The 25,732-nt window shown below is 46.6% G+C and overlaps 1 protein-coding gene across 1 annotated transcript in view; it reads left to right on the plus strand.

Moving 5' to 3' along the window:
• The window catches only part of Rab31 (RAB31, member RAS oncogene family), a 132,021-nt gene that overhangs the window by 94,167 nt on the left and 12,122 nt on the right, over positions 1 to 25,732 (plus strand). The window contains exon 6 of the mRNA XM_038339204.1: positions 20,765 to 20,874. Within this exon, the coding sequence (XP_038195132.1) occupies positions 20,765 to 20,874 (110 nt within the window). The remainder of the gene's footprint in view (positions 1 to 20,764; positions 20,875 to 25,732) is intronic.

Raw genomic sequence — 25,732 nt, forward strand, 5'->3', positions numbered from 1 at the left:
TGAGTAAATTGGGAGCATGAGGACCATGGGAAAGGATAGAAAGGGAGAGGGGAAGAAGGGAGGGGAGTGGAGAAAAATATATAATTCAATAAAAAATAATAAAAATAATAAAAAAATTAATTAAAAAAGAAGAGACCACAAATCTGAGTGAGAACAGGAAGGGGTATATGGTAAAGTTTTGTGGAAGAAAATGGGAGGGAGAAATATAATTCAATTAAAAAAAATAAAGAGCTGTCTTAGGAATAGAACCTATATCTAAATGTATATACCTTACAAACACAGCCAAAGAGTAATTTTATACAGCATTGTAAATGGTTTTGTGTGTGTGTGTGCATAAAGTTTTGTGGTATTGAATTTTTTGACTGTCATGTTGGTTCTCAAAAGAGCCCCCAACTTCTTGGGTTTTGGATCCTTGGGTTAGGATTGTTCAGCCTGTCTTACAGGCCTGTCCTGCTCCTCAGGGTAAAAGGTCCAAGTCATTCTGATCTTACCTGATCTTACTGGTAGTTTTTCTCAACTTGCCTGGAAAAACCCTAAACAAAGACTTCCCTCTCTGGAGGGATGGAAAGATAGTCAAAGGACCAGAACCACAGTAAAAGGTCAGTGCTCTCTCTGGCTCTGGCATTGGGGTTGCACTCACAAACCCATAGCGGGTGGCAGAAAACTGAGCCAATAAACAGTCAGCCATGGATGGGGGAGAGACACATGGGTTCAGCCCACCCTCCACCCTCCACCCCTGCCCCGAGGGTAATGGCAGCAGAAGACAGATAGAGGAAAGGAATTATTGTCTTCTGTGAAGCAGCTGCTGCTGCTGAGTTTGCTCACAATCCATTGCTGACTTATATCCGGTCCGGTATGAACAGCAAGTCCATGTAAACCCAGGGAGTTACAAAGAAAAAAATGATGTAAAAGTGGAATAGGGCCTGGGGAGGGGGAAGGGGATGGTTGGCAGGGTTGGGGGACGACAATGGAAGGCAGGGTGGAGCAACGCGTGTGATTGGAATTCATCCTATACACGTATGAAATTGCCAGAGAATGGGGCTGGAGAAACGGCTCAGTGGTTAAGAGCACTGCCTGTTCTTCCTAAAGGTCCTGAGTTCAATTCCCAGCAACCACATGGTGGCTCACAACCATCTGTAATGAGCATACATATGCAGACATACACACAGGCAGAATATTGTATATATAATAAATAAATATTAAAAAAAAGAAATTGCCAGAGAATAAAGTGAGATGATGGGGACCCCGATGACGAAGCTAGGACAGGCAGAGGCTCTCAGCCTGAGGCATGCAGTCTGCCCGGCTGTGGGAAGATGCTCCCGGGATCTCTCACCGGGTATCACTTCCTTCTTTCCCGTTCCCGCCTTGACTGCCAGCGTTGACCTTGGATAAGAGCTCTGGCCCCGATCCCAGAAGCCTGACTGCTTCCTTCCCCACAACACCCAAGCATCTGCTGATGCAAAGGATTGCAAAATTGGGGACATTTAAAGGACTTGCCAATATTGAAAGAAAATAAGAACCTTAAGTGCCCTAGACATGGGATGACTGGGGTGGCAGCTGCTTGCGGAGCCGTAACAGTCTAAATGTGGAGAGGAAACTGATCAAGACTGCGGGGAGGCTGCCACGTGTGCAGAGCAGGTCGCATTTGGCCCACCTCATTCCAGGCATCCCTAGCTCCCTGCATGCAGATGGGCTTGGGTTCTCGATAGAAAAGGAATCTTCCTTTCATTGAGTCAGGGGAGCCCAGAAGGATGCTGCACGGCCTTCTAGACCTGGCGAAGAACTGAGACAATGGAATTTTAGAAATGCCATGAACATAGGAATCCATAGGGAACTTTTAGGAAATGTGAGTCTGAGAGCCGGTTGCTGAGATTATGTATCAGTTGGAAAAGAAAGTTGGGGGGGTGGGGGTAATGGTTGAAGCAATAAGCACTTGCCTTGCAAACATGAAGACTAGAATCCCAGAATCCATGCAGAAATGCCAGGTGTGGGACGTGCATTTGCAGTCTCAGGGCTGGCAAGGTGGGTACATCAGATGCCTGGAGATCATGGACAATTAGCCTCACTAGGGGCCTTCTGAACTGTAAAAGTTCTCAAATGAGATGGTTGGCCTTCTTGAGGCTGACAGATGAAGTTGTCTTGTGACCTACACCACACCAAGGTGAACAGAGTTCTTACCACACAAGCATGAGGACCTGAGTTCAGATCCCCAGCAACCTCAGAAAAGCCAGGCATGGCTACATGCGCCGGTCACTCTGGCAGTGGCAGTGGCGGCCATAGTGGTGAGGGCATGGCTGCATGTGCCTGTTATTCTGGTGACGATGGCAGTAGTGGTGGTGATGGCGGTATGTGCAGGCAGGTACACTTCAGGTCCAGTGAGAAGCCCTGTCTCAACATGTAAGGTGTACAGTTATAGGAGGAAGGCACCCATTGCCTATCTGTGGCCTCTACACGCTTATTGCACACATACACATGTATAGTCTCCACCCCCAACACACGCAAAGAGATAGAGATACAGAGATTTTCCAAATGTTTCCAAGGGACCCTGGGAAAACCCCGCCCCGAGTGACCAGGGTTTACAGTTAGAAGATAATAGGGAGGCCTAGAGCCCATCCTGGTCTGTCCTGGTCTCTGACTACAGGCCACACCCATCAGGCCTCTTGTTCCATCCAGGTCCTGTGGAAAAGAGAGGTACATACTTTTTGAGATCCCATTTATCATTCCCACCACTAGGGCCTCCCACAGAAGCAGCTCCAGCCGCTCTCTGCCCCTCCTCTTACAGATTTCATATGGATGATTGTTAGGAGAAAAATGTGGGATTAGATGGATTTGTCCATACCTGGTTAAGATGAAGCCACCTCCTGGAATGAGGGCTCCCTTACATCCACCCTGTACTTGATTGCCTTTGACTACTTAGGGATGAGGTGCCCTGGCGGTGGTATGTGCATGAGACAAGCTGCAGGTATTTTAGGAATCTTCTGCTTCAGAGGGCAGCGGGGCCAGTATCTTCAATGTCGTGGGTAGAGAGACCTGTGTTGCCTGCTCCTGCCCTTGGTCTGTAAGCCAGAATTGCTCCCTGTATTTCCTTTACAAGCCAGCCTTGACCCACAGCTTGGGTCAAGCTTCCCCTTCCCCTCACAGCAGATTCCTCATTTGACCTTGTTTTTCTGATTGGGAACTTTTGACTGTACAAATCCCTTTGGATGATTCCAGAAAGCCTTTCTCAGTCTCTTGGATGCTAGCTCTGCCTAATGGGTTCTGTGTAGTGTGAGTCACTTTCTGAGCTCCAAGGTCGCCTCTTGGTGTCCCACGTCCTTCCAGCATCATTAGGGTTGGGGAGGGGGAGGAGGAGAGCCAACGGAAGGACTGGTACAAGGCCATCAGACCAGGGTTATTTTATCTTACAAGGGGTATCAGTGGGAAGTTACCCAACAACAGCGACGGGGAGAACAAGGGCTTGGGAAAGAAAAGGGCCTACCTTCTCAGATGGTGAGTCATGAGTTTGAGGGGACCTTGTTGTCACTGACCTCTGACCAGGATTCCCCTTCTCTCCCCATCCATGGAGCCAGCAGAGCCCTAGGGATGATGGCAGACATGTTTTGTCTTCTGTGGCATGATTGTCTCTAAGCTTTCCAGTGATGCACTGGCCTCAGAGAGGAGCACCGAGAGAGGAGGAGCACTGAGAGAGGAGCATTGAGAGAGGAGGAGCACCGAGAAAGGAGGAGTACTGAGAGAGGAGGAGCACCCAGAAAGAGGAGGAGCACTGAGAGAGAAGGACCACCGAGAGAGGAGGAGCACTCAGAAAGAGGAGGAGCTCCGAGAGATGAGGAACACTGAGAGAGATTGCAGGAGCTGCTGCAATGAGTCAGGATCTGTTCTTGGAGAGGAGGTTGTTCATGAAGAAGAGGCATCTGGGAGCAGAGTAAAAATAGGACCTCTAGGTAGGAAGAAAGAAATTGGTTTGCTTAGTTCTCTGTCATCCAGTTACTAAATAGGCTTTGTGTGTGGCAAAGCCCTGTGGGAACTATGAGAAAGGACAAGAGGTGTGTCTTTGGGGAGCATTTACCCCGCCTCATCCTTTCTCTCACAGCCATACCAAGCAGTACAAGGACATAGTCCAGAGCAGACAAGAATTTGGGAAAGGCCGGGATGATGTCCACAGACAGGGCTGTGGGATGGTGGACCCTAGGAGGCTTCTGATGGGTGACTCCTGTCAGAGGCAGGGTAAGGAAGGATAACCTGGGTAAGAGGCAGTTCTGGGAGCAGAAGATTTCCTACCAGAGCCAGAGATGGGGGTGAGCAGGGCTTGCATGATAGGTGAGAGGTCGTGACGAATATCCACTTGAGCATGGCACCACGCTGGGAGGGTGGGAAAGACAGAAGGTGTCTGGATGCTTTGCTGAGCGGCCAAACCTTTGATGTTGAGCCAGCGTGGCTCCTACCTCCTGCTCTTCAGACAGTAGCCGTTGCCTAGAAGCCAGGATGCTGTCCTCTCCTGACCAGCACTGGCCTCAGGCTCCTCCTTATCGCTGTGCTAGGGTAGACACTGACAGTTCAAGATAGAAAACCAGTTTGCCAGCCTTGAGGTGTGCTGAGAGAGGAGTGTTGGGTTTCCCAGGAAGCTTCCCGTGTAGCCGAGAGCTACAAAAGAGGACCTCCTGTGTCCCCAGAACATCCCACAGACCCCACCAACTAGGGCAGCAAACCACCCAAAGCTCAGTCATTTAACATTTGTAATAAAGTTGACATTTCTAGATAAAAATATGCTTGGAACAGGTTTGCATTAGCACCATGCCCTCAGCTCTCTTTGCAGTATGCTGAATGTCTGAGGGTTTCTATTGCCGTGAAGAGAACCATGACGATGGCAACACTTAGAAAGGACAACGTTTAATTTGGGTGGCTTACTTATGAGTCCATTATTATCATGATGGTTCATGGTGGTGTGCAGGCTGACATGGTGCTGAAGAAAAAGCAGCTCCATGTTGATAATGCAGGCAACAGGAAGTAGACCGAACACTCCGAGTAGCTTGAGCAAAGCTCAAAGCCCACCCCGACAGGGACACACTTCCTCCAACAAGGTCACGCCTCCTAATAGTGCCACTCCCTTTGGGGGGACCATTTCCTTTCAACCACCCACTAAGTAAACAGTTTTCTAAAATAAAAGTTTTACAGACATATATTTATATTTGAAAAGGAATATTTTAATAAAAATTAAAGTGCTGTGCTTGATTTCTTACATACAACTCTAAAAGCTACCCTAGTTTTAAATGGATCAAAAAATATGAACAGAAGTTTTTTTTTTTTTAAAGTCATTAGTGTGAGATTTCTCCATGTTCTTTATGTAGGCATTTTGTGCTATGAACTTTCCTCTTAACGCTGCTTTCATTGCGTCCCATAGGTTTGGATATGTTGTGCTTTCATTTTCATTGAATTCTAGGAAGTCTTTAATTTCTTTATTTCTTCCTTGACCCAGTGATGATTCATTTGAGCGTGGTTCAATTTCCATGAGTTTGTAGACTTTCTGCAATTAGTGGTGTTGTTGAAATCTAACCAGAGTTTCTTTTTAATAAGCAGACCAAATAACAGAGATTGAAATCCTAGATAACAAAAATCCAAAATATTCTAAATGCCAAAACCCAACAATAACAAACACCAGAAAGTCCAGGGATGTGTCAGGCTTTCATAGCCACGGCATCTGTGTATGGGAGGTGATGAGACACAGTAGCTTATGCTGTGGTAGAGTATGCTCTGTGCTCAAGATCCCGTGGACCAGCCTCTGCTGATGCTGGTACCAAAACAGAAGGCAAGAGCTGAACGTGAAGGCCCACGAGCCCAGGGAACACATCTGGAATCTCTTTCTTCAGTTTTAAAGCCTTTAGCCGAATCTCTAAAACACTGGTGGGTGTTTAAAAAAATGACTTGGTTTAAAAAAAAAAAAAAAAGAAAGAAAGAAACAGAGAGCACTTCCTGCCCAGCCCTAGTAGCTGCCCTCCACACAGGAGCGCTCGGTGTCCTAACTTTAGAATCATGCTTTGTTTTCGTTATGTTCTCAACATCCGTGTTTGTATTTCTCAGCAACTGATTGTTTAGACTTACCCACTTCGAGTTTTATGTGAATGGAATAATTAATGTTTTATTGTGCAATGATTTGTTTCCTGTTCCAAACCAGCTGGTGAGAGTCACCCAGTGAATGCTCACTGTCGTCTGGTGTCTGAAGGTGGGTCTGTTTTGTGTCCACCCATCTTACTGCCAGTGGGCATCTGGGTCGTTCCTGGCGTGGGTTGTCTTGAACACTGGTTGGGTAGCCTCATCCATATCTCAGTGCCATGCTTGAGCATGCCTCTCGACTGTAGAGTGTAGCGGTTTAATTGCTGGCTCTTAGGGTGTCTTAGGTTTTACGAGTTAGTACTAGTGTTTTCCAGGGTCGGCACCAGCAGTGTGCGAGACTGCTTGGCTTTCATCCTGGCCGAGTCTTGTAAGACTTCAAGGTCAGGGTATCTGAGAGTAACTTCAGCTCACGTTTCCTTTGTTACCAGTAGAGTGGGTGACTTTGCGTGTATCTGCAGGCCATTCAAGTCTGCCTTTGTGTGAAATGTCTCTTCAAATCGTTTACAGGATCTCAATTGGGTGGTTAATTTAAATCTTATTTATTAATATATTTTTTAAAATACGTGTTATTAATGTTATTCCTTTGTTTTTAGTATGTGTTTAAATTATCTTCCCCAAGGGGCCAGGAGAGGTGGCTCAGCTGGGAAAGGGCATGAGGTACAGGTATGGGGACCTGAGTTCAGATGCCTATCACGCAGGTTAAAAAAAAGAGCTACTAGGTATGCTTGCAACCAGTCTGTAACACTTGTGCTGGAGGTTGGAGAAGGAGATGGGGAAAACCCAGACAGACCTGCCAATGGGTGTGCGCTCGGTTCAGTGAAAGACCTCGTATCAGACAATAAGTTGGCACACGATGGAGGAAGACGGCTGACATCAACCCCTGGTCTCCACATGACTTCGTGTGCGCACACACACACACACACACACACACACACACACACTACACATGTGCACAGTCTCCTTCAGGCCTAAGTTCTGTCCTTCCTGTTTTCCATGTACCTTGTCTCTTCATCACCCCCTCCTTACAATTTATGGAAGATGCTTTATCAACATTTCCCCATGATAGTTTGTTCTTTGGAGGTTTCTTATTAGAAATCTTCCCATAACCCCAAGCTTGGTGATTGATCCTCCGTGTTAACTACCCTTCACAGACTTCCAAATTTGTGATTGTTTTTATGTCACGAGCTGTTGTTTGCTTATTTGTACTGTGTGTTTCCCCCTCTTGTAGCTAGCTGGCTGGCTCACCACTATCGGCTGTAGAGCCCTTTCTTTCCCCCACTGACCTGCAGGCAGCCCTGTTTCAGGCTGATACCACGTGTAGTGTATATATAGATCTGTTTCTAGGTCGATATTCCGTTCTGCGGCTCACTTGTCCATTCTTTCGCCAGCACCACCTGACCTAATTCATGCGACTTCAGCCTTGGGAAGTGATGTGCTCTGTAACATTTAACCAGTATGTTTTGGCCCCAGAGAAGGTGTAACAGTATGGGTAAGGATGCGTAATGGTCTGTTGGACTAGGTTTCTTTTATACTCTGTTAGAAAAACAAATTTCTAGTTTGTTTTGCTCAAACTATTCCAGTATTGGCCACCAGGAGTCCTTCCCTGTTAACCCTTGTGTCCTTGTGTCCTTGTGCTTTACTGCTAGCACCGTAGCAAGTAGGCTTGTCTTACACGTGCTTTTCTCCGAGAACCTCTGGTTTCTTTCATTAGAAAATGGTATTAAAGCCCACAGTCTGGTTGTCAGGTGTGCTCAGTGCTGGGGGGGGGGGTGTCCTTGGTTTTCAGCGCTTCCAATGAACAGAGCTAGAAAACACATCAATACCTGCTAACTGAGGTATCTCACCTCTGAGATAAAGAACTCTTTGTTGATGCCTCTGACCCTGGTTTAGAACACAGGCTTCCTTCTAGCCTTGGATGTCTCTGGAAAGAATGTTTCAAAACGGTTGTCTTATTGAGCAGAATCTATTCCTTTTGTTTCTAAAGATTTTCTTAGAATATAAAGTTACTTTGTTTTTCTCTCTCTCTCTGCCCAGGAGTTTCAGAATTTATAATGCAACTTTTCTTAGGAGCTAAAAAATCCCCAACGTTATTTTTTTTTAAAAAAAAAAAAGATTTATTTTATGTGTGTAGGTGTTTTACTTGTGTATATATGTGTGCAGCATATGTGTGCCTTATGCCCGTGGAGGTCAGAAGAGGGTATAGGATTCCCTGAAATTAAAGTTAATGATGGCTGTGAGCCACCATATGGGTCCTGGGAACCGAACCTAGGTACTTTTGCAAGAACAATAAGTGTTCTTAGTCACTGAGCTGTCTCTCCTTGATAAATTCTTGATGGCACATATTGTTTTACTTGTATTGCTCTTGTCTACTGTTCATCTGGTCAGTAAGCTAACAGCAAGTTATTGATGTGTGTGTCTGTCTGTGTGTGTGTGTGTGTGTGTGTGTGTGTGTGTGCAGATATTTCCGTCTTCCTGCCCATCTGGGTCTCTCACTGAATCCAGAACTCATCACATTGGCAGTATTGGCTGGCTAGCAAATCCTAGTAATGTGCTTGTCTCTTCGTGTCCACCCTCTAGAGTTGGGGTTTCCAGTGCAACCCCACTGTGCTTTTATAGAAGCAATGGGGGTATGAACCCGAGTGCTCATACACAGCAGGCACGAGCACTATAGACACTGAGCCGTCTTCCCAGCCCTCGAAAGCAAACGCATCGCCCTCACCTCCAACCTGCACTGGCTGCTGACTGTACACTAGATATGATTATCCGTGGGTGCGCTAACCTTCAGCATCCTACGTACGCAAGAGGCTCCGTGGGATGAGATGAAACACAGCCCAGAGAAGGAGCTTGTCCTGAAGGAGTATGCCCTGAGCTGGCATACATAATATATGACATGGCTTTAACCCCATCTCCTGTCCCAGAGTCTGTGTCCCTGACCCTGATATGTTATGTCACATATCCTAAGATGTGACATGACAAACCAGATCCGGGATGGGGAATGATCTCCAAGGTACTGAGAGGGAGCACTGGTTTGGAAAACTCGGGATTCTAGAACTCACAGTTCTTCCTGGTGGTTCTTCAGCCTCTTCAGGACCAGTCTGAAATGGTTTGAACAGGGGTCTTCAGAGGCAAAGGAAGGACCAAGTCCTATAAGAGAACGCATGTTTTCTCTACAGTCCTCATTCTATTCCAAATTCTAATATCCTTCATGAGAAACAACCCATTTAAGTCTGCAGCCAAGAACCTGACACTGCCTGCTTGAATTCGACACCAGGGATTTGGCCCCAGGTGAATAGCTGTTCCTGCCAACATTGTTAAAGAGGCCAGACCTCATGGGAACACAAGCTCTTCCCAGGGTGCCTATGTCAAGTGCTGTAGCCGAAAGGGTTTACTTGGATCACTGTAGCAGGTCATTGTCCAATTAGATGCTTACCCCGAAGGTGGCAATTATTCTCCCTTTCTCAAAAGAAGGCGATTTGGTTTTAGTTCCTCCCTCAAGTAAATGGATCTGAGCATCCATAAGAGCTGAGGATTTTGCTGCTCTCAGCGTTGTCAGAATGGCTGTGTCTCTGTGTCAAACGGACTTTTCTGGTTTTGGGACAGCATACACACCGATAAGAATATAACAGACTCTGATTATTCATCTCAGTGGGGAAGTATGAGAATCCGCTTTAGCGCCAATGCAGTCTCTGCAGACCCCCCCCACTCCTCGCACACCCTTCCTCCGCTTGATCTGATGGAATGTTGTGAATGTTTCCTGGTGCTTTTGGCTGGAACACCTTAAACGTGGGATGGTTTTGATGAAAATAGCCCCACTAGGCATTTAACAGCCGTCTCCTGTTCGCCGTCGCTGTGTTATTGGGGGCAGCCTGGCTCCTCTTTTTATTTTACATTTATTCATCTTGTGCGCATGTGAATATATGTGTACACACATGTCCGTAAATACCCCAGCATGCATGTGGAGATGCCTGTTTTCTCCTTCTACTATGTGGGTCCCAGGGATTGAACTCAAGGTGTTCAGCTTGGTGGCAGGCAGGTTAACCTGCTGGCACATCTCTGGGTCCTTGATTGGTCCTTTAAGCTTAATATTGGAAAAAAATGGTTGAGAAAATAAAAATATATATATAGCACCTAGTGCTTAAATGAGATGCTAAAGGCTATATAGTCTAAGAGTGTAGCAGAAGATAAAATGCTTAGTTCTTGCGAATACGGAGGTTAAGAAACCTAATGGACCTGCTGGAAACCTCTAGACCAGTTTGAAGCAGAGTTCTTGCCTGTTGCTCATTCCTTTTACTCTGCCACAGAACGGTGTCTGGGTTTGGGCTGTTCTGTTACAGCTTTCACGTGTTCGTCTCGATACCCGTTTCCAAACTCTTGGTTTCATAGCGTCACGTTGTAAATAGTCTAAAACGCATCAGAGCCCACCCCCTTCCAGGATTACTCTCCAGCTTTCAAATACATAAGAAGTTGCTGGGAAGCACGCTTCTGGGCTGAGTTCTGAGGCTCTCCCAGAAGACACCGCGCTCTTGATGTCTAAGAAGGTCAAAAATACTCGATGGTGTGGGTAATGGAGCTTGAAGGGCTCGTGGCTGTCTGGAGAGGGCCCTGAGTTCTCCTCCCACGTCCTTAGCATGAAGACACTTGGCTCTGTGACTTAAGGTGCTCACTTCTCTGAGCAAACGATGACTTTTCTACGCCCGCTCCAAAGCGCCCGCCCAAGCACGCCTCGGAAGACGCAGTCGGCTCTCTCGCTCTCTCTCTGTGGACTGTTTTTCCTGCCGCGGCTTTGCAGCCGGCAGCGCTTACACATCGCGCTCTCTCTTTACACTCGCATGCTGCCTGCTCCGAAGAGTTCCATCAGGTCCATCTGCGGGATGAGCAAACAATGTAATGTCCGTTCTCAGGGGATTTTTTTTTTCAGTGTTAGAAGGATTAGGAAAGCCAAGATTATTTCCTGATAGCTATTAGAATAGGCAATCTATTCTTGTACCTACATATAAATAATAACCCGTGAGAAAATAAGAGTAGAAACTGTACTCGTCATTGTCATAATACTTAAAGTACCTACTATCACTCCTTTATGTATATGTAATATTTTAAATTTTGAATTTTTTTTGAGATAGGGTTTCTCTGTAGCTTTGGAGCCTGTCCTAGAACTAGCTCTTGTAGACCAGGCTGGCCTCAAACTCACAGAAATCCACCTGCCTCTGCCTCCCAATTGCTGGGATTAAAGGCGTGTGCCACCACCGCCCGACAAATTTTGAAAATTTAAAACTTAGGAATGAATTCATGCAAGAAACGAGCAAGCCGCAACAGATAAAACTTTACACCACCACTGCAGGACATATAAGAAGACTTCCATGAAGATAATGTCTACTTTTGTCCTTGGGTAGGAGGACTCAGTCTTGTAAAGATGTCGGTTTGCTCCAAGTGAAACCATGAATCCACCAAAGTATCAGATCAGTTACCTACAGAAGAGCCACTTTGGAGGATGGTCCAAAAACTCATCTAGAAGCAGCAGACAGATAAAGAGTTCTGTTTGGGTATCTGGGATAGAAGTCACCAAATCCCAGCAGACACTGAGGTGTACTAAACACAGGGGCAGAGCCATGGGGTAGCACAGAAAAGACTAGTGACCAGCAGAGAGCCAGGGGCCCAGATGAAATATGCAAGGAAAGCTGATTTACTCACACAGCTGATACTGAAAAATGGTGCAGAAAAGGAGTCATTCAATAAATACTGTTGGTACCTAGCAAGCTGTGGGAAATGAAAAAAGATAAAAGAAAGTAGAACAAATATTTCAATATTAAATAACAAACCATACAAGTTGAAATGGGGCTGGAGAAATGGCTCAGTGGTTCAAAGCACTGATTGCTCTTCCACAAGACAGAAGGCTTGTTTCCTTAATATTTGACAGAAGGCTAAGTTTCCTAATATGTGAAGAACATTTACCAATCAATAATAAGAAAAAAAAGACAACACCAGTAACCAACTAGGAAGGGAAGATGTATAAGAATATCGCAGGAAAAAAAAGTCTTGGCTTATGAAAAGTTACTTGCCACCCATGAATAAAATAATTGCTCAGAATTAGTGTAAGGTTTCTTAAAGAAAACCATACAAAATGTGACTTTTGATTTGTGGGGCCATTTACTGAAATGAATGTTCTTAGCGGATGGCTAACCCACTGCTGTGTCACCTACTTGCCAGTCCCCTACTGGTCAGGACGAGGAGCCTTCCTGGCCTTTGAATTCTATCTTCTGAAAATTCTGCAAGAAGGTGGCATCGTGTTGTCGCAGTTGCTGAGACAGCCTCATGGGTGTTTATTCGAGAGACGCTGATGTAACGGTGCAAGCATTTCGTAGCACAGGGCACTGCACTGTAAGGTCTGGTGGAATGAACGAGTGCAGGGCTAAGGCTTCAGGGATAAGCAAGCGGTTACCCTTGCTCCTTGAGCAAAGCTTGATGCCTGGGCCTGCTCACCTGCTCATCTGGGTACTTGAACTTTGCTGCCAGCAAGCACTTCTGTCCTAAAACCTGTAGCTGGAATGCTGCTCTTCCTAAAGGCTCCGTTCACTCAGTCCCCACAGACTCCTCAGAAACAGGATGCATTGTCCTGGCTGAGACCCACTGAACAGACCCCTCCTCACTGACCCCCTGGTGTTGGGGGAGGAGGCCCCTGGGTACTTGAATATTCCTGAAACTGAAGTGAGTCAGTTGCCACGTTACTGGGTAACACCCTTGCACAACCAAACAAAGACCCCCTAATGGGCAGCGCGGGGAGGGGGGGGGGCGGTTGAAATTCTAGAGCGGTGAGAACACCGTGTTCCTGATCTCTGTCCCCTGCAGAGAAGCCTCCCAGAACAGGTGACCAACTCAGGGCTTTCTGCCTGAGTCCAAGGACACAGAACTGGCTGCTGTCCAGAACTTGATAACACCCGGGCTGGTAAGTCCAGAGCTGGGCCCTCAAGGAGCCTCCCTTTTGGTATTACCTTCACCCCAGAAACCTCTTCCCAGTCCACTTGGAAGGGCGGGCGGATTTGTACCTTCCTGAGTTTCTAGGTGGCCTCAGCAATGACCACACTTCCTGTTAGGTCCACATGGCCCCTCCTGACTTTCTCCTCTTACTGGGGATGGAAGTTGAAGGGATTTGCTGTCTGGCATTAAGAGCTGTTCACTGACCACATCTGAAATATCACCTGCAGTGAGCGTACCCGTGCTAGAACAAAACCATGATTCTGGCTGGCTGGTGTGCCACTACAGCCAAAATCACCCGAGAATTTCTTAAAAGGCAAAGCGATTTTGTTTCCTTTTAAAATAATCTCTTATAGCTCTGATTTCTACGTTCCCTAGGCGTTTTCGTTTATTTGCTTTGGGTCTTCTGTTGTTGTTTGTTTGAGACTGGGACTGGCTTAGCTGAGGCTGGACCCTTCCATTCAAATTCAAACTTTCTGGCTTTGTTTTGTTTTTAAATCTTTCCCCCAGGCATGACGGTACACACTGGTAATGGCAGAAGGAGGTGTCAGGCAGAAAGACTGACATTAATTAAAAGCCAGCCTAGTCTGGCCTACGTATTCAGTTCCAGGCTTGCCTGGGCTACATATCCGGAGCCTTATCTCAGTAACTAAAGGGGGAAAATAAGTGTCATTAATCTTTCTAGTTTAAGCATTTCAGGCTCCCACTTAAAGTCTCATGAGAAGATACTCTGGTTATAGTTACTCTGAGGAATACTCCTCTCGTCCAGATCTGGTCACTCAGGGACAAGAAAGAATCATGCCAGAACCTTTGCCGTCCGAAATGGGCTGGGTCCTGCCACACCCTTACCCACTGTTGGGGAAGAATTGAGAGCTGAGTGGAGGTGGATCCTTGTTCTCCCCAGCTCAGGAGCTCACTGTGCTCGGCGGTGGATATGACAGACTCCTGATATATTCTGATGACGAGTGACAGGAGAGTCCGTCCTAGAATTCAGGTCTGATAGCTAGGTAGTTACCAAATAAAGAGGCGAGGATTGAGGAATGTTGGAAGCCAGCTGTTCCAGATGTGTCATTCTGGATCCACAGCCTCCCCAGCCTCTGCATTTTCTCCTTCTCCAGCCCTGCCTCCTTCCCACAGGTCCGTGAAGCATGGAACCTGGTCCTTAGTCTGAAGTCCAGACTTCATCCTCCAGCTGGCTCGCCCCAGCTGTTTTTTTGTTTTTGTTTTTGTTTTTCGAGACAGGGTTTCTCTGCAGCTTTAGAGCCTGACCTGGAGCTAGCTCTTGTAGACCAGGCTGGTCTCGAACTCAGAGATCCGCCTGCCTCTGCCTCCCGAGTGCTGGGATTAAAGGCGTGCGCCACCACCGCCCGGCACGCCCCAGCTGTTTTAAAAGCTGTGGACTTAAATAGTCTCACCAGAACCCCTTGGGAATGCCGACATTGAAGGGACATACAGAATATGATCTACTTGGAAAGAGGATGAAGGAGGGGATCCTATCGATACTTTCCGGCTTGTAACTTCTCGGTGATTCTGTATGTAGCATGGACTAGAAATTCTAAAGGTAGCGTTGCCATCAAAGTCAACTGCCTGTTTGTAACTTGACTGTGTCGAGCTAGCTTCAGTTTAGCTGCTTCAATGCCCATCACAATGGCCAACATATAGCAGATACTCAGTATTTGTTGAAGAGTTGTCGAAACACTAGACATCAGGGCTGGGTGACTCAGCGGTTAATAGCACTTGCTGCTCTTTTGGAGGACCCAGGTTCATTTCCCAGTACTCACATGGCAGCTCACAACCATCTTTCATTCCAGTTCCAGGGGATACATAGATCTCTTCTGGCCCTTTGGGCACCAGACAAGTCTGAGGTGCACAGACATACACGCAGGCAAAACACCCATATGCGCGCGTGCACACACACACACACACTCACACACACACACACACACACACACACACACACACACACTGGATATTATAACCCTTCACAGTCATAATTACAGAAGGCTGGTCGCAGCAACTTTTCAGCGTGTGCCGTGGTTACCCCTGAAACAGAGGTGAGGAGTCCCCGTATATGCACCACTGCACAGGACTCAGTATGCTCTCACCTTGCCAAGGATCTTCTCCCAGGCTGTTCATGACACTCTTCTGACAGCAGCTAGTACCTTGCAGTTCTGTTCCGTTCTGACAGAGACCAGGATTGGTGAGAAGTCCACCCACTGAGAGGCTCAGGACCACATTAAGCCCTAGTTCCTACTCCAGCTGTGAGTCTCCGGTACCCCCAAATTACCTACTGTTTCGCCCCAGCAGACTGTAAATTACAGGGCTCCCATGACCTCCCTCATGGTACCTGCTAGAAAGAACACAGGAAAACACTTACTCAGAATTATAGCTCAGTTATGAAGGCTGCAAACTCTGAACAGCCAAATGGAGAGACGCATAGGTCTTGTTCTGAGGGTCAGGGAGGAGCTTGTGGCACTATTTGGGGGTTCCACTCTGGCAGTAGCTCCCCAGGCCTCCTGTTCATGAGGTTGGGTTTGCCCTTGTTTGTTGCAGACTTCACCACTGAGTCATGACTGGTTAAATCCACAGTTCAGGTTGGGGGTGTGGCTAGAAGTCTGTCTCTAACTTCAGAGTGGTTTCTTGGGGAACCAGCCTAATTCTGCAGCTATCTATAGTCCCCACACTATCAAATTCTGTGTGGCCAGCTGGAGCGCTTCATAAATAAGAGACAGTCTTATCACTCCGATACTTGCCAATTTGGGAACCTCTGTGTTGGGAACTCCAGGCAAAAAACACAAGTGTACTTTTAATTTTTTATACTAAAAGGTAATTTATTTGTGTGTGTGTGTGTGTGTGTGTGTGTGTGTGTGTGTGGTGTGCTCATACAAATATCATGATGCTTCCATAGAAGGAATTGACTCTCCCCCTCTTCTGTGTAGATCTGGGAAGTGAACTCGGGCTTGGTGGCAAGCACCTACCTTTCCCCAGTTAGACATCTTGTCAGCCTATACTTTTTATTAAGCACGGTAAAGAACACATTCTGGCAGGCTCAAGAGTGAGTGATCCTTCTTTGTTTATTCTGGCGGGACGTCCTCTGGCCTACAAATACTCACCTGCATTGTGGAAGGGAAAAAAAAAAAAAAAAACAACTCCCCAAAGTTGTTCTCACCTCCACAGGGGTGCCATGCCATACATACATCATTCATATATAAATAAAACAAAAAAAAACCTACATGCCAGGGGGTGTAGTTAGTGGTGAAGCCTAGCATTTATGAGACCCTGGGTTTTATCCCCAGCAACATGGACCAGCACGTCCCCACATACACCAGCAAATCTAGTTTTAATAGATCTTAATTTGATTTCCTTTTTAAATTCTTGGATCAGGCAGCAATCCCATTCTCAAAGGTCCAGCCAATGTTATACTTAGAGCCAGAGAAAAGGAAATGAGATATAAAAGTGAAAGTGGGGTAGACGGACAGCTGATTGGCTACTTCTCATATCGGTCTTAGTCGAACACGGCTCAGCGGCGACTGGCTGAGACTCTGATGCTTCTTATCGCTGCAGGTTGCTTGCGAGGCAAACTAGGTTACAGTTCAGTGTCTATGGACAAACTTCAGATGTATGAACACACGAAGACGACTGTGAAGCGTGCACAATTTATTTTGACCAGAGCATGGAGTGCACCCCTCCCTCCATACCATCTTGACTCCTGTGTTTGATAGTCTGAGATAGCTCGAGTGAGGCACGTATTCTTTGCCTGTGATAGTGATGGGAAGAACAGTACGCAGTTGGGTGGTGTGTGTTTGCATGGTTAGGGGACTTGTGCAAGGGACCAGGATGCCATCCCTCCCCCTGCATTTCTCATCAGTAGTGACAGCCTGGACCGGTTATTTATTTAAGGAAACCCATTCCAAGCATGGAAGGAGTTTGAAGTTGCCTTTGCTTTCTCTCCATTTGAGGCCCAGAAGAACTGACTGTACTCAGCTTACCATTGTCCTATTTCGGATTATGTCACGCACAGTGACTGCCTTGTCTTTACCTTAATCCTGGCAGAAACCGTACTGCCTTGTGCCACAGTCGGACAATAACAAGGCTGAGGAGGCAATGCTACTGTGCGCAATCTCTCCAGTGGGTTCTCTGAAGCTTGTGTGATTGCCATCTGCCCCAACTCATGCACAGAGAGACAGGAGCAAGTAGCAGAGTTAACCGCTTCTCCTTCAGGCAAAGGTGCCCTGTCCTCTGTATATGGTTTAATAAAGACTTCAGGATGAAATTTAGAAATAGGCTGACATGCTAAACCAAACACCCTCAGGAATCTTCCACATGCAAAGGACTTGCCAACAAAAACTCCAGAGTAATCACTGCCGGAGGCCAGAAGCTCCTCAGGTAGGGACAGCAAAGAGGATCCTCCAGCGACTCTAGTAAGGAAGACCTAGGAAGTGACCACTCCCAAGGATAGACCCAGGAAGTGTCTTCTGTCTGACTTAGTCTTGGGACAACTGCTTTTAGTGTGGCAGGTTCTAATTGGACCCTTCTACAGCTAGGACCTGGGAAGTTTTCCTGTCTTATGTTTGGGCCTTGTCCTGGTTGTTGTTGGCGGTGTTTTTTTTTTTTGTTTGTTTGTTTGTTTGCTTTTGTCCACTTGACAGAAGCTAGAGGAAGTTCAGCATGGAGAACATGCCTGTTTCTGATTGGTCTGTAAGCAAGTCTATCTAGGGGATTTTCTTGATTGATGATTGACATGTGAGGGCCCAGCCCACTGAGAGGTATAAGATAGCCCGGAGGAGCAGGCTCGTCAGCAGCACCCCTCCATGGCCTCAGCCAGGAGGAGCAGGCTCGTCAGCAGCACCCCTCCATGGCCTCAGTCAGGAGGAGCAGGCTCGTCAGCAGCACCCCTCCATGGCCTCAGCCAGGAGGAGCAGGCTCGTCAGCAGCACCCCTCCATGGTCTCAGCCAGGAGGAGCAGGCTCGTCAGCAGCACCCCTCCATGGCCTCGGCCTCAGCTCTTGCCTGACTTCCCTCATGGGTAGACTAGGACTGGGATATGGAAGCCATGCAAGCCCTTTCCTCCCTCCCCCAAGTTGCTCTAGTCATGGTGATAGAAGCAAACTTAGACAGACTTCATAAGGAATATGAGTCCCGATATACACATTCCCGGACAACTTCTCATACGTGCTGTGTGAAGGAGGGGAGAAGAGGGAAGGAAATGAATTCTGTGTCTTCACCTTCATTCCCAGGGTCCGCTTCCTGCCTCCTCTCACCTCTTGTCTACTGTCGTTTTATTCCAATGCATTATCTCTTGCTTCCAGCAGTAGAAGAGCTTCCAGATTCTTCTTTTTAAGCCCCTAGTCCCTAGCCCATTTTCTGTTTTTTTTTTTTTTTTTTCGAGACAGGGTTTCTAGAGTCTGCCCCGGAACTAGCTCTTGTAGACCAGGCTGGCCTCGAACTCAGAGATCCGCCTGCCTCTGCCTCCCGAGTGCTGGGATTAAAGGCGTGCGCCACCACTGCCCGGCCCTAGCCCATTTTCTGCGTTGTGTTTTCCATAATTGTAGAGGTATCCCTATCTCTTCCTGTCCTTGAGAAGCCACTGGACACAAAGCAGGCATGCTGTGCCTTCCTCCCTCCCTGCCCCAGTTCCGCTGGACTCCCTTTGTCTCAGCACCAGTCATTCTGACCTCCTTTTGTCCATGCCGACTCTGCCATTCATGTGTGAGCACCAAGTCACCCAGGCAGTATTGGATATGGAATCTGTCCTTAAGAATAGCAGGAAATGTGTGCACACTCCCTTTTCTGGGCCTTCATGATCACACTTAAGATGGTCATCTCCAAGAAGAGTTCCCTGATTCCCATCTCTACATGGATCGTTTGTTCCACCCCCTCTGCTCCTCAAGTGTAGTGTTGCAGTGTGAATTCAAATGTCCGTGGATGAGCTTTGTCTCCGGTCTAACATGCAGATCCTTAAAGCAAGTCTGCCCTAGCCCCCAGAGGAGGGCCTGGATTCAACAGCCACTCAATACACATTCACTAAGTAAGCGCACAGAGTTTGGAGACTAAGAACTGTCGTCTTTATTTTTGGAGCCACCACAGTATCTTCACACTGAAAACAGATCAGTTACTTCCTTTTTAGATTGCTGTGCCCTGAAGCTCTGGTAAGAAATGTCTTTGAAAGGTTAAGGTTCGGACATGCCATGGTGCGTCAGGGTCACAAGATTTTCCTTGCCGACCATCAGATCATGTCAGATTTTCTGTTTGTGCTCTCTCTTGGTGTCCTCTGGGGTTAGTTCTTGGAGCTCATCAGGCTCCAGAGTCCACAGGTGCTCCAGCCCCTTAGTAGCCACCTCCCCTCCCTGGCCTGTTAAACCATCTCCAGAGTATTTATATGAGTGTGATGTAAATGCTATATGTGTTCATTACTCTCCTATCGCTCTCATAAAGCATCTGACCAAAGGCAACTTGTAAAAGGAAGTGTTTAATTGGGCTTGTAGTTCCAGAGGGTCAGAGTCCATGACGGTGCCAGAGTAGCTTAGAGCTTACCTCTTGGTCTGCAAACAGAAAGCAAGAGCGGTCACTGAGAATGTTGCCTTTTGAAACCCCAAAGCCTGCCCCCAGTGACACACCTCCTCTGACAAGGTCACACACCTCCTAATCCTTTCCAAAGAGTCCCACCAACTGGGGACCGAGCATTCAAACATAGGAGCCTTTAGGAGCCATCCTCACTCATTTTCACGGCGCCAATAGCTTGTTATACAGCATCATTTAGGAAGTCGTTTGGTGTGTTGTTTTTAGCCGCCATTACTTGAGTACATGGATGTTGAACCTTCAGATGTGTCAAAACTGTCATATGTGACATATGTCAAAAGCTTAAACCCTAGTGCACACACAGTATATTGTTGTTCATGTTGAGTCATGTTATAGAAAAGAAAGGTTGAAACTAGCCCGCCATAGTCTGTAAACAAAATACCACTGGCTGGATGATTTGTACAAGATAGACAGACTCACAAATCTGGAGCCTGGGAATTTCAGTATCAAGGCACATTTCAGTATCATTGGCAAGTCTGGTGGTTTCGATTCCAAGAAAGTGTTTGCACCGTGTTGGCCCATGGGAAGGAGAACTCCGATCTTCACAGGTGGAAGGGCAAAGAGGCAGAAGTGGGGTTGAACTCACTCTTTCATAAATCATTGATCCCAACCCTCTAGCTTAATCCTCTTAGAGGTCTCACCCCTCGATACTTTCATAATGGCCATAAAATTTCAATGTGAGGAACAGACATTCAAACTTCTGGAATATCCATAGCCAATACTTAAAACCATTTTCTCTCCAGTCTAGGAATTCACTCCTGTGGATAGCACTGTTTTATAGATGTGTGTCTTGTCCGTGGTTGCCAGAGACCAACTCTTCCTCCTCTTCCCTCTCCCTTTTGAGAAGGGCTCTCTCTGTATCCCTGGCTGTCCTGGAACTCACTATGTAGACCTAAACTCACAGACATCCACCTACTGGAATTAAAAGCAGGGGCCACCATGCCTGGTCGAGACTGGCTTCTAAGGTGCCCCCCTGATGAATGATGAAGTTTCTATCCTGTAGGAAAGCCAAGGTGCTGTTTCCACGAGTGCTGTTTCTTTGCTTTCTTGAGTACTCGTGGTTCACAAGCAAGCATTCGTTTCTTAACAGGCTTGACCTCTTTTGCAGGGAGGTGCCCCTGAAGGATGCTCAGGAATATGCTGAGTCCATAGGGGCCATCGTGGTGGAAACAAGTGCGAAGAACGCCATTAATATTGAGGAGCTCTTTCAAGGAATCAGTAAGTGTCACGTTTGTATTTTTAGCCTAATTTAGCTTGCATGGCTCTGCTTTGGGAGTCAAACATGAACCTTTGAATTTGTTGGCTGCTGTCAACAACAAGCCCTGAAAAGTTTGATTGAAACTCACCCTAGGAGCCCCATGACTACGAGCATATTTACACTCACCTCTTTAGTGTCTTTTATTTCTTTTTAGGGAGTGTGACGGTTGGCTTTAATTTATCTTTTTAAAAATGTATTTTTAATTGAAATCGAATTATGTCACTCCCTTCCTCCTCTTCCTCCCTCCAGCTTCTCTGAGGTACTCTTCCTTCCACTCCCTCCTGCATTCCCCACCATTCTCAAGTTCATAGCCTCTTTTTCTTTATTATTGTTCCATACGATATGTATACGTACATATATGTATGCTCAGGCATGTACATACAACCCGCTGAGTCCATTTTTGTTGGTGGTGTGTATATGGTTTCAAGGCTGACCACTCATCATTGGACAGTCAGTAGGTGAGCTCATCCCTGGGGTAGGCGATTCTCCTTCTCCCAGGGGCATTAACTGTAGTTCCTCCTTTAGGGGTGTTTCCCCATTTCCATTGATACTGCCATTGTTCCAGGCTGGTTTATACAGCCATTTTAAAGAGAAACTGCTTCGTCTCAGATTTCTAAAGGTCTCTAATTCTAATTCTGTGCCTTGTTCTCTTCCTCTTGTTTGGGGGATGAAAATGACAATCATGGCAAGAACAGAATATATGCTTGTTATTACATTTGTAATTACACTTACAACAAAAAATTATATGCTGTGGTGTTTATTTAGTATTTTGATGGCAAAGATAAAGTAGACAATGGTGTGGTGGAAGTCCTTCCATTAAATCAAATGGCTACGCAAACAAAGTAAGGGATCCCTTTCGTGATTTATTGTGTCAAATAATTGTTCACAAAACATGTCTCCCTCTCATGTGACCTGAAGCTGGGAACTGGGCAGGGAGCTCCTCTGCGAAGACTGTGTTACTTTCTTTACTTTTGCTCATGACAAGTGACAGTTCTGGGTCAGCCAGCTCTGGGTCATGCTGTCCCTCTCTGTCATTGTGGAGTTTTCCCTTGAACTGCTGTCTACCCTCAGCTGTTTTACCTAGTATGGCTACGCTGACACATCTGTCTGCAGCTGTGAGGGTTCAAGCATAACAGATTTCTCCGTCACAAACTCTGGCCGTGACACGTGTTCAGGCTTCCACCAGAGAAATGCCTGCTGACCCACAGGTCCAGGACTGTTCAAAGCCCCATAAGTTCATCAATGTTATCAGAGGATGGGAGAAGTCTCCATATGCAGTGAGATGTTACCATTGCAAGGCCTGGGAACTCTCTGTAGGAGGATCAGAATGCTTATCAGTTATCAGCTGTCCTCAGATGCCCGACTCTGGGCAGTTCCTACACACTAGCTTTCTCCTGCACTTGAGGCGGCTTTTGTTAAACTCAAGGCCAGTGGCTTCCAGGACAGAGCTGATTTCCATTCCCCTGGTTCCAGTCCATGACTCTGGATACTGAGAACAAACAACAGAGAACCTTTGGTTTGTTTGTGTTGGCCTAAAGGACTCCTAGGCAGTGGAGAACTCTAACCTGGATTACGTCCACTGTGTCATAGTGTGCAAAAGAAATGTGCAAAAGGATGATGCTCCTCAACAGCCCTGGGCCCTGTCACCACAATGTCTCTGCTGTCTTTCCTTCCCTCCCCCTCCGGATGCTATTTATACTTGCTATGGAGAAACCTCGAGCTCATTGGGCTGAATGGCTAATCTCTAGCTTGCTGGAGCTGTGTTGGTGTTGGGCGCCTCATGTTCTCATGGCTCAGCTTCTTCTTGTGATGGGGCTGTAGGAGCACATGCTCTCCGTACCTGTGTGCCTCTGAGAGACCGGGAGAAGTTTGATTAGAACTTCCTACATTGGGCCCTTTAGTGCCCTAGAGTGATCTGATTCTTTGCCAGTGGTGTTAGGCTTTTCTGGTATGCTCACTTACTAGACATTTTCTTTTTAGAAGTTTTTTGTTTGCTTTATATTTGTTTTGACATAGGGTTTCACTGTGTAGCCCAGGTTGGCCTTGAACTTGTAGCAATGCTCCTCCCTCAACCTCCTAAGCACTGGGATTGCAATTGAGAGCCAACCCAACCAGCTGTAGGCAGTTTTACTGAGCTACTCCATTACCCCAATGCCTCCGATTCCAGCTCTTTGTGTTCTGTAGAGCCAGGCTGCCTGTGTGGTCTTCAGCCAAGGCAAGGCAGGCAACAGACAGGAAGTTCTTTTTTTATCATGTGAATCAAATTTACCTCACAATTTCTACATGGGGGTACTCTCTGAGCTTGATAAAAGTCATTATTAAAATAAAAAAGTCAAATCAAAACCTCAGAAGAGAATGAAAAGCCTTGAGATGTAGTATTAACGTCTCACAAAGATTTCTTTGTATAACTCAGCCACGATAAATCCCTTTTCATTCCAGGGGTCTTCATGGTTCTCAGTGATGTGGGTTTTGAATAATTAGTTCCTCATATTCTAGTGGTCTGCTTCATTTAGATAAACAGTCTTTTGCTTAAACATGGAGTAATTTCAGCTTCAAAGCAAGTCGTACATAAGCCCGTGTCTCCTCTTCTTCCATGTCAAATAAGCAGATGTTTGCATCTGTGTATTATACTCTCGTTGTAGACACTTGGCAGAATGTCCAGTCATATCTACGTCCATTATCTGCCGCCCCTCATCTCTCATCTGTATGCCAATCCCACTTGCATCTGCTGTGTGTAGCTATGCATCAGTGTCTGTCCAGCCATACTTCTAGCTGTCACCATCCACCTGTCTGTCTATTTAACATCTCTTTCCATTTGTCCTAACTATCTATCTCTGTCTACCCCTGTCCTTGTGTATCTGTCTCGATCGATTCATCTGTTAGTCTGTCTATTATCTCTACCCACTTACTTTTACCTCAGCCTCTTCCAACCCCATTTCTGTGAGCTCGGATGCCTTCCTTTTGCTACTCTTTCAGGTGAATTGCCTCAAAATGGGGTTTTAAAGCCACATTACAGGTTAATTTAAAACAGAATTTCAACGACACCCATGCGTACTGCAGCAGACATTTCTTGTGTTCCCTTTTCACGGTTCCTACTTATATTACGGGTGCTCCTACCCCAGCTTAAAATAGCCCTGGAGACTGCTGACACCTATGCTCTCTGAGCGATGTTGCGGAGACAAACATGCCCGGGAGAAAAGATGCAATAGAAACCAGGAACAGCCGCGAGAATAACAGCCTCTTTCAAAGGTGTGCTTAAACAAAATCGCTTCACACCGATGTGGAGTGGATGAAGAGACAAATGCTCTTCTTTTGTATTCCCATGGTGTTCATAAACCAGAAATGAGACAACTGTGTTTTGTGAGCATACGCCAATACATTTTCTAACTGCAAACTTTGCTTGCCAAAATGTTCTGTCCTTGAAGACTACAGCTGCCCTGGAAAGGGACCTTGCCGCTGCTCCGGCCTGGTTGGTCCATCTGTTCTGTGATGCCACATCCCCTGGCGTCTGTTCTTCCAGGAGCCCCTCCTCTAGGGCCCATCTTCAGACCTACTTGATGCTTTTGTGTAGGGCTCCTTCTCTATCTTCAGACCAACCTGGCCCTGCTTTACCCAGGGGCTGTTCATTTTTTTTTCTTGGCTAAGAAAATAATTGTACACTTGATTTTTAAAATTTGGTATAAAAAAACCACAAAGATTATTCTGTTGCTGCTCAGCTTTTTGCAGTGTTAAAACCCCACAATAACAGAGGTGGATGCCTTCTGGGGGCCCTGCACGATGTTCTCTCTAGATGTGGGAGGGAACCCAGGGTCGAGGAGCTGGGACTTTGGCTCCCCTTCTTATCAGTCTCTGACCCTGGGCCACAGAGGAGGCCCTTTCTTCTCCTTCCAGCTCCATCCGATTCTCCCTCCAGGAACCTTTCATCCGTTCTAGTTCTCCCTAGCCTTGCAGTGAGCTTATTCGCGGTCTCTTTCGTAGTCTTGACATGTGTGTTCCGTCTCCGCGTGATTCTCCAAATGTCTGTGTCAGTGTGTAAAGTCTCCAGCAGCAGTTTTCTTTCCGCGTTCCTCATGGAGCTGACACAAGTCAACAATACAGAGCTAAACTCAAACTATGAGTCCTCATCTCAGAATGCTGTAGAAAGTAACATTTTCGTGGACTCACCAGATCAAGAGAAATGTAATTACTTTTCTGCGGTGACTTAAGTGTGAACAACACCAACGAGTTGGACAAGTCTAGGATCTCCTGTTTCATTTATTCAGAAAATACTCAGGGTACGCTTTCATGAACTTGCAGTCCTGCCAGACCTCGTGGTGAGCAACAGACACTGCTGGCAGTGCTATGAAAGCAAGGGCAAGGATGGTAAGAGCGGCAGGAAGAAGAACGCCTCCCTAAGGACACGGTTAATCTGAAGCTGAAAAGGGAGGACCCAATAGATGCCCTGAAGAAGATTAACCTGGGGCAGCTGTAGTTAAGTCCCAGAAATAGAAACGGATGTGTGGGATCTGCTGGGGGCAGCAGTGGGAGATGGGAGCTGGAGACGGGCCTTGCAATGAAGAAAGGATGTGATATTCCCAATGCAATGGAAAGTCCCATTGCACTCATGTTTTAAGCAAGTTAGCATTAGCAAACACCTTCCTCCTTGGGAGAAGGAACGTCTAGGCAATGCTTAATCAGTTGGGATGATCAATGAATTTAGGACAGAGGAGACAGGAGCTCAGTGGAGGTGTCAGCCGCCGAGGGAAACTGCTCAATGCTGCTGGCTCTAGCAGCCTGAGGAGACTCTCCTCTTCTTAAATGAAGTTATGATCTTCACTT

The sequence above is a fragment of the Arvicola amphibius genome, chromosome 8, assembly GCF_903992535.2.
Source record: "Arvicola amphibius chromosome 8, mArvAmp1.2, whole genome shotgun sequence".
In the NCBI taxonomy this organism is placed as follows: domain Eukaryota; kingdom Metazoa; phylum Chordata; class Mammalia; order Rodentia; family Cricetidae; genus Arvicola; species Arvicola amphibius.